We start from the raw sequence: 17,045 nt of genomic DNA, 5'->3' as shown, positions 1-17,045 counted from the left end.
TGAGTTAAAACATTAGTGTTGTTGTTTCTAAATGATTATGAACTTGTTTTCTTTGCATTATTTGAGGTCTGAAAGCACTTGTTTTTTTTTAATTTTGACCATTTTTCTTTGTCAGAAAAATAATACAAAAATGATTGCTTGGAAATTCAGAGACATGTTGTCAGAAGTTTATAATGTGGCGCCCCTTGGGGTATTGGCCACAAAAATAGTTATTGACACCAAATACAAATACTAAAATAGCAAGACTGCACTACCATCTCCGGCCAGAAGGGGGAGCTCCAGAGACTCCCCTTGATCTATTCTGGTCTGAGAAAAGGACTGGCAGTTGAGTTGAGGAGTTGAAAGTGAGAGGTCGTATAACTGAACTCCTAACAGCCCTGTGACTGATTATAGGCCCGTGATACCCATAGTAGGAAAAGAGGAATAAAGAAAAAGGACATTGTGAGAAACGGGTAGCAATAACCTCTACCCAGAATAGGCGCAGAGACGGATACCGGATCCGTGGCTATATTCATTATATATAATACAGCAACCGGAAGGAAGTGAGGTGATATCAGCTTCACCAGGGTAAGACGCAGCAACAGACACAGAGTTCAGCGGTACTCCCAGAGGGGGTAAACCGACAAAAAGGACTCGGGTTGTCCGTCGAACCAGAGCACAGAAGAGACAGATTGGGTCGACAGCCAGTTCACAAACAGCAGCAGGGCCATACAGAAACTGCGCATAATAAGAGGTGGAAATCCTGACAGGGTCAAAGTAATTCAGAGTTCTTAAACAGACTCCGGTGACAGTATTGGTTGCAAATCCCTTTTTGTTGAAGTAAACTGGTTAAACGTTTCAGCGCCTCAGTCTTTCATTTGGACAATAGCCATTGATCCAGGATCGGGGTCATCACAGCTGAGAAGACCTGTTGCTGATCAAGTAAGTGTCTGTTCCTTCATGATATCCCTTACATTGTGCATCGCCTGAGGCCACAGCACCGGGTCAAGCCACTAGTGACATCCCCCTTAAGAGACGAACCTCATTGATCTGGTGCTGGGTACCTCGGTCTCCAGGGCATCACAACTGGAGTCACGAACAGGATTGGGCCAGCCCGTACACCGGGTATTGTGTGCCGTAATTGGAGTCTGAAACTATGAAAATTTGGATGAAAAATCTTGGAGATTGACTTTGTTAAAGAAAATCCCGTTCCCCATTGAAAACTATTGAAAGTGACTTTTCTCCATTGGTTATAATGGGGTCGCCATCCCCTTATGTAATCATCTCATAACCGTTAGGCACAAAACTGTTAATTGAGCTACCCAAGCCCCAGTCTAACTGAAAAACTTCAAAATCCACCATCACAGAGCGTGCGGCAGTTAGAGGCAGCAGGGGGCGTGTCATTGTCATCCTGCTGCACAGAGGAATGAATCTACATTATCTAGACGGAAGCTGGGACCGAAGGGGTCTGGATTAACTAAGGAGGTACAGTATGTCGCAGCACGGAGACGCCGCAGCACCCGGCGACGCTAATGCAGCTGAAAGACAGAGTGTCGATAGAGAGCCTTTCAGCGCAGCAGTGCAAGGAGTGGTGCCCATCATGCCGGTGTTGATGCCATATACCCCGGGTGGCCCATGGCTTCCAATGTATGAAGGTGAACCTAATACCCTTGACGGTTTCAGGGAAAAGATGCTGGCTCATTTTGATATGTTCCCCGTGGGTGAAGCTCAGCGTGTTAGTCTCCTGATGATGCAGTTAAGTGGCCACGCTAAGCGAGAAGTCACGGCATGGGCAACTGATCTAAAAGGTACTGTTGAACGCATATTTGCTGGATTAAAAGCTACATTTGAAACCACTACCAGCAGCAAAGCTAAAGTACGATTCTTTAATTGCACACAAAAAGCTAATGAGGGCGTGAGAGATTTTGCCTTAAACCTGCAGGAAGCCCTTAAATCACTTATACTGGCTGAACCCATTTTTAACACAGGAGCCGATAAACTGCTAAGAGATCAATTTATTGAGGGACTCTACACCCCTTCCCACCGGGGGCATGTGAGCATGCTTGTTTTTAAGAACCCTGAATTGACATTTGCCCAATTAAAGGAGAGCGCTATACGTCTCCAGCTGGCAGAGGCACCTCGGGATCAGGATCTCACACAACCCATGGCAGATGCACTTCAGCAATGGGGAATGCCAGTGACATCAGCTACGTCTGGTGCCAGTGCTAAGTCCCTGGGGCCCATTACTAATGAGGCTCTTCAGCAAAAACTTGACTCTTTAACTGATGTTGTTGCTTCAATGGCTAAAACCATGCAGGAGATGAGAGAACCCAAGATGGAGTTGGCAAACTGTAGAGAGGATGTTCCATGGATGAGGTCCCGGAGATACCCGACATGGAGAGGACGACCCCGTGACCGCTACCAACCGGATGGACAGCCCATTTGCCGCCGTTGCCAGCAGCCAGGCCACTTTGCACGAAATTGTGATTTAAACAGGAATCCCCTGGGAATGCGGGCCGCTTCGCAGGAATGAATTTTCAAGGCCCAACACCCTGGCACGACAGGTACATTGGAGGACGACCCATCATCCCTATCGTGCTGGACGGAATTCCCCTCAACGCTTTGCTGGATACAGGTTCCCAGATTTCATCTATACCATATATCCTTTATAAGAGGTACTTGGCTGAGGTAGATATTGATAAAGGACCCTCTGATGTTGAACTAGATATATGGGCCAGTAATGGTAAGTTGGTACCGAAACTAGGATTCAGGGAGATGACCATAAAGATTGGTAAAGCAGAAATGAAGAAACAGTGTATAATTGTTGTTGATGTTGACCGACAGAACTGTGAACCAACTGTATTGATAAGAATGAATGTGTTAGAGAATTGCTTTTCCGAAGTTATTTCTGTCTTACAACAAATTGCTGAAACTGCCCGATCCTGCCAGCAGAGAGTTCTCCGGAGGGAAATAAAAGTATTAATGTTAAGGCAACAGATAGAAGTTGCAGGTGGAGAAATCGGCAGTGTGAGGGTGAGTGATCCAACGTCTATTGTAATCCCACCAAAAACAGAAATGCTGGTATGGTGTAGAGCGGCCATTGGTACTAAAGGACGAGACTATCAAGCCTTAACAGAACCAGCGTACACCGACAGCAGGCCCACTATACTCACGGCACGAGGGGTGGTCGAGGTACACCGGGGATGGGTGCCGGTACAACTTTTGAACTGTGGAGAGGAAGAGGTCACTTTGCCAAGGTACGCTACAGTGGCAAAGTTATATACTGTTGACAACAATGCCATCACAACCGTTGAGCCCTTAGAATCGACCTGTCAGGTGGAAAATAACGGCTCAGATGGAAAATTGGAGGATTGGTGCCAACAGCTAGACGTAGGTGTAGATTCAACACCTACCCATCAAAGACAAGGGGTGTATAGATTAGTGACGGAATATGAACAGGTCTTCAGTAAACACCCATTGGACTTCGGACGGATAGAAGGGGTGGAACATACAATCCCTACTGGTGACCATCCCCCGATAAAAGAAATATATAGACCCATACCGCCCGCTCACTATCAATGCGCGAAGGACATGCTGAGAGAGATGAAACAGGCCGGGGTAATAAGAGATAGTTGTAGCCCTTGGGTGGCCCCTCTGGTGATTGTAAAAAAAAAGGATGGAACCATGAGAATGTGCGTAGACTACAGGCGGATTAATAACATCACCCATAAAGACGCCTATCCCTTGCCTAGGATAGAAGAGTCCTTGACTGCTTTGAAATCTGCTAATTATTTTTCCACCTTAGACTTAACAAGCGGGTATTGGCAAGTCCCTATGACTGAGAGAGATAAAGAAAAAACGGCATTCACCATACCAATGGGTCTAAGCGAATTTAATCGCATGCCGTTCGGACTCTGCAACGCATCCGGTACTTTCCAGCGACTGATGGAATGTTGCCTCGGACACAAGAACTTCGAGACCGTCCTCCTGTACCTAGATGATGTGATCGTCTACTCAAAGACTTACGAACAGCACTTAACAGACCTGGCAGAGGTGTTCGAAGCCTTATCCAAGTATGGTATGAAAATCAAACCATCCAAATGTCACCTTCTCAAGCCAAAGGTACAATACTTAGGGCACATCGTGAGTTCGGAGGGAGTAGCACCGGATCCAGAGAAAATAACTGCCATAAGGGATTGGCCAAGACCTACCAACGCAAAAGAAGTGAGGCAATTCTTGGGATTAGTGGGTTACTATCGTAGATTTATAAAAGGATTTACCAAATTGGCAGCGCCCTTGCAAGATGCTTTGATAGGGCAGACGATGAAACCTTCAAACCGAAACCCTCCTTTTCAGTGGAATGACGAAAGAGAAGACTCCTTTGAACAACTAAAGAAGGCACTAACCGGAGAAGTTCTGGCGTACCCGGATTACCATCAACCTTTCATCCTCTACACCGATGCCAGTAATGTGGGATTGGGAGCGGTGCTGGCCCAAAAGCAAGAAGGTCAGGAGAAAGTCATCGCCTTTGCAAGTAGAAAACTCAGGCCTACTGAAAGAAATTCTGAAAATTATAGCTCCTTCAAATTGGAGCTACTGGCAGTAGTTTGGGCTGTGACTGAACGTTTCAAACACTATTTCACCGGTGCAGAATTTATTGTCTATACTGACAACAATTCATTGACCCACCTAGACACGGCTAAATTAGGTGCGTTAGAACAGCGATGGATAGCCCGGTTATCTAATTACAACTTCGTGATCAAGTATCGAGCAGGTCGCAAGAATGGAAATGCCGATGCCCTATCCCGGATGCCACACTTGAGAGATGTAGAAGAAGAAACGGGGGAGCTTGAAGAAATTGAACTACCAGCCTTTCATCAGCCCAAGGTAAAACATCATCAGTCAAATACCTATCAGAAACAACAAGAAGTGAATTTTAATCCGTTAGCACACCATAGATGGGCTGACACCCAAGATAGCAATCCGGCTGTGAAGCTAGTGAAGGAACTATTGACTGAGCAAAGTGCATATCCCGATGAGGATGCCCCAGAAGAGATGCATCAACTCTGGAAAGAGAGAGGCAAAATGTTCCTGTATCAAGGGAAACTCTGTAGAAGATACACCAATCCGAAAACACATGAATTGGTTTGGCAGATTATCGTGCCTAAACAAGATGTGAGGATGGTCCTCGAGGCTTACCACAATGGTGCTGGTCACTTTGGTTGGAAAAAGCTAGAAGTACTTCTGAGAAAAAGATTTTATTGGGTCGGGATGAGAAAATCAATCGAACAGTGGTGTAGAAACTGTGGCCCGTGCAACCTCAGAAGGAACGATCAAAAGAGCCAAAGAGCACCACTGCAGCCCATAATCACCAAACAACCACTTGAACTGGTAGCCATGGACCATGTGAAGTTGACACCGAGCCGGTCCGGTTACGTCTATGCCTTGACCATCGTGGATCATTATTCGCGCTTCTTGGTAGTAGTACCTGTAAAAGATCTGACTGCAAAAATAGCAGCCAAAGCCTTCCAAACGTACTTTTGTAGACCCCATGGATATCCGGAACAGGTTCTCACTGACCAGGGTACAGCCTTTGAATCAGAGATCTTCAGAGAATTCTGTAATATGTATGGTTGCAAAAAGATCCGGACGACGGCCTATCATCCGCAAACAAACGGCTTATGTGAGAAGATGAACCATATTGTGATAGACCTACTAAAGACTTTACCTGAAACGGAAAGGAATCAATGGCCAGAGAAATTGCCTGACTTGGTGGATCTGTATAATCATGTCCCGGTGAGCTCTACCAACTGCACCCCAGCTTATCTTATGCGTGCAAGACCCGGCCAATTGCCAATTGATCTAGAAATGGGAATTCTCCACCATTACAGAAGATCAACTCGCCACTCTACTTTCAAGATCGCATCTCACCACCTGTGCACTTGACCCGCTCCCATCCCACCTCATCCCAAACCTCACCACAATCTTCATCCCAACCCTAACCCATCTCTTCAACCTATCACTAACAACTGGTGTTTTCCCCTCAAGCTTTAAACATGCCTCCAACACACCTATCCTCAAAAAGCCCTCTCTTGACCCATCCTCTGTATCTAGCTATTGCCCTATATCACTTCTCCCCTATGCCTCAAAACTACTGGAACAACACGTCTACCTTGAACTGTCCTCCCATCTCTCTTCTTGCTCCCTCTTTGACCGCTTACAATCTGGCTTCTGGTCACACCATTCCACTGAAACTGCCCTAACTAAGGTCACCAATGACCTCTTAACCGCCAAGAGCAAGCGACACTACTCTGTTCTCCTCCTCCTCGACCTGTCGGCTGCCTTTGACACAGTGGACCATTCCCTATTATTACAGACCCTCTCATCCCTTGGCATCACAGACTTGGCCCTATCCTGGATTTCATCATACCTAACAGACCGGACATTCAGCGTCTCCCACTCACACACCACCTCCTCACCTCGCCCCCTATCGGTCGGAGACCCACAAGGTTCAGTCCTTGGGCCCCTGCTCTTCTCCATTTACACCTTTGGCCTGGGACAGCTCATAGAATCTCATGGCTTTCAGTATCACCTCTATGCTGATGACACACAGATCTACATCTCTGGACCAGATATCACCTCCCTACTAACCAGAATCCCTCAATGTCTGTCCACTATTTCATCCTTCTTCTCCGCTAGATTTCTGAAACTTAACATGGACAAAACAGAATTCATCATCTTTCCCCCATCTCACGTGACCCCCCCAACGAACCTATCCATTACAGTAAATGGCTGCCCACTCTCCCCAGTCCCACAAGCTCGCTGCCTCGGGGTTATCCTTGACGCTGATCTCTCCTTCAAACCACATATCCAAGCCCTTTCCACTTCCTGCCGACTTCAACTCAAAAATATTGCACGAATCCGTTCATTCCTCAACCAAGAATCTGCAAAAACCCTAGTCCATGCCCTCATCATCTCTCGCCTTGACTACTGCAACCTCCTGCTCTGTGGCCTCCCCTCAAACACTCTCGCACCCCTCCAATCTATTCTAAACTCTGCTGCCCGACTAATCCACCTGTCCCCCCGCTATTCTCCGGCCTCTCCCCTCTGTCAATCCCTTCACTGGCTCCCCATTGCCCAGAGACTCCAGTACAAAACCCTAACCATGACGTACAAAGCCATCCACAACCTGTCTCCTCCTTACATCTGTGACCTCATCTCCTGGTACTTTCCTAAACGCAACCTCCGATCCTCACAAGATCTCCTTCTCTACTCCCCTCTTATCTCCTCTTCCCACAATCGTATACAAGATTTCTCTCGCGTATCACCCCTACTCTGGAACCCTCTACCACAACACATCAGACTCTCGCCCACCATCGAAACCTTCAAAAAGAATCTGAAGACCCACCTCTTCCGACAAGCCTACAACCTGCAGTAACCACCGATCGACCAAACCGCTGCATGACCAGCTCTACCCTCACCTACTGTATTCTCACCCATCCCTTGTAGATTGTGAGCCTTCGTGGGCACGGTCCTCTCTCCTACTGTACCAGTTATGACTTGTATTGTTCAAGATTATTGTACTTGTTTTTATTATGTATACCCCTCCTCACTTGTAAAGCGCCATGGAATAAATGGCGCTATAACAATAAATAATAATAATAATAATAATTCTGAAACCAGATGCAGAAGTTCAAGACTCCAATTGGGATGTCGTACGGTAAAAGCAGTATCGCCAAGTGCAAGAGAGTGTGGAAAGAAGCCTCCAGCAAACCAGAGAAAGACAAGAGCGAACTTTCAACCAGAATGCTCTAGCAACTCCATTAAGACCGGGTGACCAAGTACTCAAGAGGAATCGTCGAACCAATAAACTGGATAATCAATGGGAAGCCGTACCCTACACAGTTTTACCAACAAGAATGGATAATCCTAAAATGTGTCTCATTAGCAAAAACGGAGGTTTAACATCTGTACTAGTGTCAAGAGACAATCTTAAATTATGTCCGGAAACGTTGAAAGAGCCAGAAGTTGTCCAGCCAGAATCAGAAGTTATTCAACCTATACAGGTTCAACCAGTAAAGGAAAAAGAGGAAATGTATCACACCTGTATAGGAGACTTTCCCAAAACCCTACTAACATACCATGGTGCAGTAGTGGTTCCCATGGTGGCCTTTTATCCAACACCGAATCCAATATTAGAAGTCCCAAGACAGGAAGAGGTTGACCCCGTACTACAAGAGGTTCCAGGTCAGGAAGAACAGATTCCTGATCAGAGTGATCCCATTCATGGTGGACTTGCCAACCCCTTAGTGGTGGAATTATCTTTAGCAGAGAGGGCAGATACTATATCCGCAGTAGACAGAAGTACACCACATAAAGAGACACCGCTATTACGTAGATCCCAGCGTAGTACCCAGGGTCAATTACCGGCCAGGTATGCGGATTACCAACTATAAGACTATAGTCATTGTTATCGTTCTGTAACGTTTAAGCCCAGTACCTACAGAGACTTACCTGTATGAACTTCTTGCATATTCTTGAACTTTTTATCAGCCTGGAAACACTAAATCAAAGTTCCGGAAAGACTGCTTTGTGAACTTTGCTTCCTAGTGCCTTCAAGGATAGAACTGTATTAATGGACGCTATTTGAAGTGACTTTTTACAGAATTCCATTTTTTTGTTTCTTTGAGTGGTTTTTGTAACTTTTCATTTTTAAGACTCTGTACATATCAATTGTTATTTCAAAATGTTATCATCCCACAGTCCCGGAGTACTGTTCTTAACTAAGGGGGAATGTGGCGCCCCTAGGGGTATTGGCCACAAAAATAGTTATTGACACCAAATACAAATACTAAAATAGCAAGACTGCACTACCATCTCCGGCCAGAAGGGGGAGCTCCAGAGACTCCCCTTGATCTATTCTGGTCTGAGAAAAGGACTGGCAGTTGGGTTGAGGAGTTGAAAGTGAGAGGCCGTATAACTGCCCTAACAGCCCTGTGACGGATTATAGGCCCGTGATACCCATAGTAGGAAAAGAGGAATAGAGAAAAAGGACATTGTGAGAAACGGGTAGCAATAACCTCTACCCAGAATAGGCGCAGAGACGGATACCGGATCCGAGGCTATATTTATTATATATAATACAGCAACCGGAAGGAAGTGAGGTGATATCAGCTTCACCAGGGTAAGACGCAGCAACAGACACAGAGTTCAGCGGTACTCCCAGAGGGGGTAAGCCGACAAAAAAAGGACTCGGGTTGTCCGTCGAACCAGAGCACAGAAGAGACAGATTGGGTCGGCAGCCAGTTCACAAAATAGCAGCAGGGCCATACAGAAACTGCGCATAATAAGAGGTGGAAATCCTGACAGGGTCAAAGTAATTCAGAGTTCTTAAACAGACTCCGGTGACAGTATTGGTGGCAAATCCCTTTTTGTTGAAGTAAACTGGTTAAATGTTTCAGCGCCTCAGTCTTTCATTTGGACAATAGCCATTGATCCAGGATCGGGGTCATCACAGCTGAGAAGACCTGTTGCTGATCAAGTAAGTGTCTGTTCCTTCATGATATCCCTTACATTGTGCATCGCCTGAGGCCACAGCACCGGGTCAAGCCACTAGTGACATCCCCCTTAAGAGACGAACCTCATTGATCTGGTGCTGGGTACCTCGGTCTCCAGGGTGTCACAACAGAATAAAAGAACAATTTAAATTTTACTCAAAAGTATACCTATGAAGAGAAAAATCAGACAAACTGAACATTTTGCAGTGGTCTCTTAATTTTTGCCAGAGCTGTATATATGAATGCTTTCAATAAAGAGTCTCATGTATAAAACTAGAGGAGGAAAAAACTAGAAGAGTCTGCAGCTGCAACCAATCATTCAGCACCCATCTTTCCACTTTTCACACGCAATTGACAATGCTCTCATTCTTTTGACTGTTTTTAACATTTTAGTCCTATAGGGGATGTTTCTTAAAGGTGGTTGTCTGGCCTTAGGCTTCAAGTCTTCTGAATCAGCACATCACGCTCACTGCGCGAATTCTCTGACGGCGGGTGCGTGACCACAAGTATGTGTTTTTCAAGTGTATTGAGTGTGACCAGACATGTCTAGTCGGAATGTGGCCTGAAGTATATAGATACACATGACCGCCTGCTCATGGCGCCAGCACCGGAGAATCCACACAGTACGCAGTGCATACAATGTAAGAATTCACAAGTCTGCAGTCACAAAGAGTGACCTAAGGCCGGAAAACCCCATTAACGTCGCTGCTTTACCCATGGAACACCTGAGCTTGGGACTGTAAGTCAAAATTTAACGATAAAAAATAGTAATGTTACATTTTTAAATTCCTTTGTACAACCAATATTACTCTTTTGATTTGAGTTGCTGAACATATTGTAGGTAGTGATGAGAAAATAGGCCAAAATTTTAATTCTTCAGTTTGCTCAAAGATGCCTAGAAAAAAAATGGATTTGCATGAAAATTATTTGATTCAAATTTAATGTTCACTATTAAGCTACATGTTCTCTTTAAACCCCAGAATATAATAAACTTACTTTAAAAAAAAAAGAAACCTCAAAGCTCACCTGTCCTATCACTGTAGCACCCCATCCGGTCCTCGCCCTCTTTCTTCGGCTCTTCCATCATTGTCACATGTACCCTAGCTGCCAGCACTGAATATGCATGGTAAAAGAGCTGAAGAGGACCTGACTGGGGACTGTGGTGGCGAAACAGATGAATGCTGAGGTGAGTATTTTTTTCAGACCTCAACAATTCAACAGCATAGAAGCCAGATAGCAGCCATCGTGCTGAATTTGCAGAAAGCTGCAGGTATTTGGAAGTGACGGGAAGTTGATAGAGAAGAGGGGTTAGATCTAGAAATTACTGCCAATCGGACAACCACTATGCCATAGTGAAGGGGGTACCCCACCCCTGATATTCAGTATGTTCCTCAATAGAGTGTTCTGGTTGTATTTTTTTGCAACCAGATATATTATTGAGAATGTGAGGAATCCTTCCTACATCCTTACCAAATTTAAGTGAGGTTTTATAAATTAGGTTTTTGTCCTCGTTTTCACATTTTTCAGTGAGTTTATGCCAGAAAACCATATATTGATAAATCTACCCCACGACATTACCCAGATTGGTGAAAAATGAAGGTTGACCAATTAAATAAGCGATCTGCTGACAATCAAAGGGATCTGGTGTTTTTATTTTCTTAAACCCGACAATCTAATATTTACTCCATAGATCGAATATATTTTTCCAGCCTAACACAACAATACTCCATCAAACATCTCAGAAATTTTGACGTCAAATGAACACCTTGAACAATTTTGCAGCGTTGCAGGGCACATTTCATATATTCCTGCTACCAAAGGCCACTTCCATTAGGAATTATTGTTGTTGAAGGTTTATACATGCTCTGTATAATGTTTAAGCCTGTAGTGTGTCAAGGTAACATCCGCAGAAATGCCAGGACCCAAGGTGTGATAGCAGAGTGTTGCCCAAATCATCACACTGCCTCTGCCGGCTCGACTTCATCCCATAGTACATCCTGGTGCCACTTTCTCCATTCGTAAATGATCCTTGCTGTCTAAATTAATCCATTACTAAATCTCAGAAGCGGCATCCTTCTTCCCATAGTGCTTCCTGCTTCCATCTCTTCTAGAGGCAAGGAACGCACATATACCTAGTTGTCCGGGCGATAAATCTGACCAGGCTACCTTCTTCTATTACTTCATGATCCCATTGTAACAGTCACATCCCATTATAGGCAACACTAAAGCTTCCAGTGATTTCTGCTACAGTAGATCTTCTTATCAGATATCAGGCCAGACAGGCTATCCTTTGCTCTTCACATGCATCATAACCCTGTTCAATTACCATTTATGTTATCTTTCAGACACAGGGGCTCTGTCAGCACAGAATGACTGTTCGAACCAAGTACAGGCGCTCTGTGCCCCCTCGGTGTGGCCAAACAATTAAATACACCTTCCCACATCCTTGGTTTCCCTCTATCTCCACCCTCCTATGGCTCTATAAAGCCAGAGCTCTCAATCAAAGAAGGGGGAGGGGAAGCGATAGAGGAAAGACAAGCAGGTGAGAAGGTGTATTTAAATGTTAGGCCACGCCAAGGGGGGACCGAGCACCTGTACTTGGTTCGAACAGTCATTCTGTGGTTACAGAGTCCCTTTAAGTTCACCTTCCCACCTGCTTATTGTCCGTTTATCTCCACCTCCCTCTTCTTTGATTGATAGTTCTGGCTTCATAGTGCAGAGCAGAGAATGGTGGCGATAGATGGAAACCAAGCAGGTGGGAAGGTGTATACAAATAACTGGCCCCGCCATGAAGCACTGAGCGCCCGTACTTGGCTTGAACAGTCATTCTGTGCTGACTGAGCCCCTTTACCAGGTGCCATTATCGTAAAGTAATCAATGTTCTTCACTTCACCTGTCTGTGTTCAGAATACTGTGACACTTTGGAAACTTTAGAATTTTAGAAGCCCTTTTTCAGATATAGGCGCACCCTACTGTTCATTTGTCCTTATTTGAATGCGTGCTGATAACAAAACAACCAAAAAAATACTCTAAACTTTACATCATTTACAGCAATGACAATAGACAGTGATTACATAAGACACTTACACACCGCGTCTCTCTATACTCGTTTAAAAGAAAACAACAACACAAAAGAAATTATCTTGCATTGTCATTTGACATTTAATTGTGAACATGATTTCCAGCAGGATTACTGTATGTTCAGCTTTTATTACAACGATATCTGAACATTGCTGAAATCCTATCCCAGCAGCATGTGTTGAGGTTCTTCTCTGCTTTGTGTATATCACTTGTGTGTTCCAGTGTTTGATCCCAATAATTAAAGCACCACTCCAGCATTTTTATTTTACTGCAATACTGGAGTGGTGCTTCTAATCTAAGGTCTGTGCCCCGTGTCTTATACTTCCCGGCCGCCATCTTGACCTTCTATTGCCGCCGCTCCCGTGAGTCTCCAGTAGATTGTGACCTGCCAGTTCGCTCAAGTGTTTGCTGGAGCGAGCCAAAGATAATTTTCATTGCAAGTCTAAGCGAGCCTTGTTCTTGCTTTCATAAACTTGCATTGAAAGCTTGTGAGTGTTACTTCTGACAGGTGTTACGGACACAAGATGGCGCCCAAAACCGGGGCAGCCCCGAAAATAGGTGAAGACAGCAGTGGGTAAATATAATACTACGGTCAGGGACCTTCGATTAGAAGCACCACTCCAACACTAAAACTGGTGCTTTAAAAGGAACATGTCAACCAAAGAGGATATACCTGCAGCCATAGAGGTATTCTGCAGGTAAAGGTCGATTTAACCACATGTGGTAAATAAAGACTGTTTAGGCTACATGCAAAAGGAAGTTTTTAAGCTGGTAGAAAACGAAGAATTTTTCAAATGGAAACCACTTTAGGAACCTTTGGTGTATGTGCACACAATATCTTTTTCAGGCACGTTCCATCTAGATCCACCTGAAAAAGCATTGCAGAATTGCTGACAAAAAAATAACATCATATGTAACTCTCCAAAAAGGACATTGTTGTTCACATGTTCATTCTTTTATCACTTCTTTTAATCACTTCAAGGTCTGGAAACCATGAAACGGTTAAAAAAAGCAGCATGTTCATCTCCTGGACCTCTCCCGCTAGGAAGCCGCTCCCTAGTAATAGTTGATATTACAGAAAAAAGATGTCAGCAGCAGAGCCACCGCATAGCTATAGCAAATCCGCCAGTGAAGCTGCTTCGGTAAAAAAAGACCACCAGCCTTTTTCCTGAAAATCTCAGCGGGTCACTTAAATACGTCACGTGCACATACCCTGGAGAATTATTTAGGAGGAGATTTTGTTTCCTGAAGCTCTTTTGAAGAATTTTTGAAGCCTTTTCCAAGAGTTTTATTCTTAAAGTGTTTTTTTCCAGCCCTTTGATCTGACAGTACCTAGTTTGAAACAAATTCCATCAGGACTGTCATCAAAGAAGTGACATGAAATTTCTTTTTTCCGCTAGGCGTTTTTATAGCTAGAGGCAGAAGAAATTGCTCAATAGGCTGAATATATGAACAGCAAACCATTTTTACTATAGATTTAATAGGAAAAGCCTTTCAATATTTTTTTAAGGAGTAACTAAACTGTTATCATCTTTTTTATATGATTGAGCGCCATTTTAATTGCAAGCAGGTTGCCCAAAAAGCCACCCCGAGAGATGCGTTGCTCAGGCGAAAGGAACCCACATCTCCTGCCTGATCACGCACATAAAGTAAGGTACGGATTCAATAGAAATCATTGGCAACTAAATAATGATGAGCAAGCATGCTCATGTATTAACTGAGTGACTTCGGCATGCTCGAAAAATATGTTCGAGTCACCACAGCTGTATGTGTCGCGGCTGTTGAACAGACATGCAGGCATAGGGACTCAAACATATTATTCTCCTGCTCCGATTGGATAGCGATCAGACAGTAAAAATGCTGCATTTGCATGCAAAATTCAGATCGCACGCACCAAGTCTATGGGTGCGTGTGAAACATCACCCGACTGCAGTGCGATTCCCGCTGATGCCGGCAATGGAGGAGATGGATAAATTAATTTCTCCATCTCCTCTGCAGAGGAATTCATCACACTTTACCTATCAGAGCAAATGCACCCAATGTACGTTTCACATCAAGCTTTGTCAGTGGGTGAATCTTCATGCAAACGTGCGTCGGATGAATTTTCCCTTGTAAGTTAAGTGTGCTGAAATTCCCTGTACATTATTATGGCCAAGAGATAGCACCCCTTTTTTGTTACCCCTCAATGTCTTAAAGATCTATATTGTCTCGACAGTATTGACTTCTTTGGGCTTGTATTTTTTAATCTAAGTATCCGTCCTCAGTACTGAAACTGTATGTAATATATCTCCTAACTGACTTGTGTTTCCTTTTTCAGGGTGTGTGATATATATGTCTGACTTTGTATGTCCACTTTTTAATCATTGTGTGATAAAATAAAAAATACATTTTGTATTAATGTTGAGCCTTGCATATATGTCTTATTTTGCATTTTGGCCCCTTGCCTTTAGCGTGTAATACCTGTGTAGATGGAGGTGAGATTTGGGTGTTTTTTTCAGAGCATGGCCATCAATACAAGAAATGCAGGCAGCAATGGACATAAAGTAAATGGGCTGCCAGTAGTGAGGAGCGAGTATACTCATTGCTCGAGATTTAAAGAGCACGCACGGGTGTCCTCCGAGTATTTTTTAGTGCTTGGAGATTTAGTTTTCATCACCTCAGCTGAATGATTTACATTTGTTAGCCAGCTTGATTACATGTGGGGATTCCCTAGCAACCAGACAACCCCCACATGTACTTATGCTGGCTAACAGATGTAAATCATTCAGCTGCGGTGAAGAAAACTAAATCTCCGAGCACTAAAAAATACTCGGAGGACACCCGAGCGTGCTCAGGAAATCTCGAGCAACGAGTATACTCGCTCATCACTTGCTGCCAGGAAACATAGGTAGGTGGATTTCTCAATAATATGTAATATTACCTTATTATTATGGCTTACCTAATAGGTAGGACTTTCCATCTCCCAGAGGATCTTTCTGATATCTGGGAACATTGAATGGTGGAAGTATGTGGAAGGTTTTCTCCAGCAAAGGTTCCAGTCTTGAGGCAGATGGATCAGCGGAATGAAAAAAACTGTAAACCTGACTACAAGCAGGACGGGCCCGGCACACTGCATGCAAAAGAAAATAGGGAATGCATTAGAAAATATAAGCCAATTATAAATACACTATTAAAGAAATGGCAGAATACTATCATAGTCTGATCAGCATAGTATGAGCACACAGAGGTTATTTGAGCAAGTTCGCAACCCCCTAAAAAAACAAGCATGGTAAATTGCTCAAAAAGATGATTGAAAGACTTTTCAAATTAATTTCTATTGTAAAACCACTTTGCTGAGATGTTTTGAGATTTTGAGGAAGATTTCGAGAGTTTCTGCTCAATTTCTGCTCCAAAAACTCCTTGAGAAACTCAGTATGCACATAACTTTTGTGAGTTTTTTTCCACATCGGGTTTTGAAAAAAACATCTGGTTGGAAAAGGGCATCTCACTTCTTTGAAGCATCTCTTAATGGAATCTGCTCCAACCTACGCACTGTCCAAACAGAGAGCTGCAAAAAAAATGATTTAGAAAAAAAAACTCTTCCAACATGCTTCAGGAAACAAGAAACATCCAAAAACTTCAAGGGTTTGTGCATACAATGACATTTTCAAATGGATTCCACCCAGAATTTGCCTGAAAGCAGAGCAAACATGCCCCATAAAATGAACACAATGATCAAAATGACATTGCTGTGGACATGTTCCCACTTAGGGTATGTCTCCACTTTCAGGATTGCATCAGTCTTTGGTCAGGATTTTATGCAAGTAAAATCCTGACCAAAACTGCACCTGAGGTCACTGGCAGGTCACCTGTGGTGTACCTGTGTGTTTTGCTCATAGTAGCAACATGCACCGTTTTGAAAAAGCGCACAACGCATGCGTTTTCGCGGCAAAAACGCATGCGTTTTTAAACGCATAGTGGAGTCTGGATTTCATAAAATCCCATCCACTATGCTGTAACATCTGGACGCTGCGTTTTTGACGCAGCAGAAAAACGCAGCGTCAAAAACGCAGCGTTTCCTGAACGTGGAAACATACCCTTATATCACCTCTTATAGGTGCCTCATGGTTCGGAAATCGAAGGCCCCCATTCTCTCTAATTGAAAGTGTGGAGTTAAGATTGCTGGTGAAGCTGCTTCAGAAAAATGACCGCTGGGATTTTCCTGAAATGGCTTCAATAACCTTGCGGGTGCACAGCATCTAAAAGATACTGTGTGCTCATACCCAAAAAAAGAAGGTGCATTTTCCTGTTGTGGTTTCCATTAGAAAAGTCATCATTTTTGTTCTTCTAAAAAAAAAAATACCTCTAAGATCTAAAACCTGTATGATATACATAGGAGAGTGGACAGCATGGCAGAGCACACAGGGTGGTGTCAAGCAGAGCACAGAG

At 43.9% G+C, this 17,045-nt stretch overlaps 1 protein-coding gene across 1 annotated transcript in view; it reads right to left on the bottom strand.

Annotated features, from left to right (window-relative positions):
• The window catches only part of PITPNM3 (PITPNM family member 3), a 791,724-nt gene that overhangs the window by 64,321 nt on the left and 710,358 nt on the right, over positions 1-17,045 (bottom strand). The window contains exon 10 of the mRNA XM_077294388.1: positions 15,556-15,726. Within this exon, the coding sequence (XP_077150503.1) occupies positions 15,556-15,726 (171 nt within the window). The remainder of the gene's footprint in view (positions 1-15,555; positions 15,727-17,045) is intronic.

This window comes from Ranitomeya variabilis, chromosome 3, assembly GCF_051348905.1.
Source record: "Ranitomeya variabilis isolate aRanVar5 chromosome 3, aRanVar5.hap1, whole genome shotgun sequence".
Taxonomy (NCBI): domain Eukaryota; kingdom Metazoa; phylum Chordata; class Amphibia; order Anura; family Dendrobatidae; genus Ranitomeya; species Ranitomeya variabilis.
Note: the sequence above shows the minus strand (reverse complement) of the source record. Positions and strands in the feature narration are given on the sequence as shown.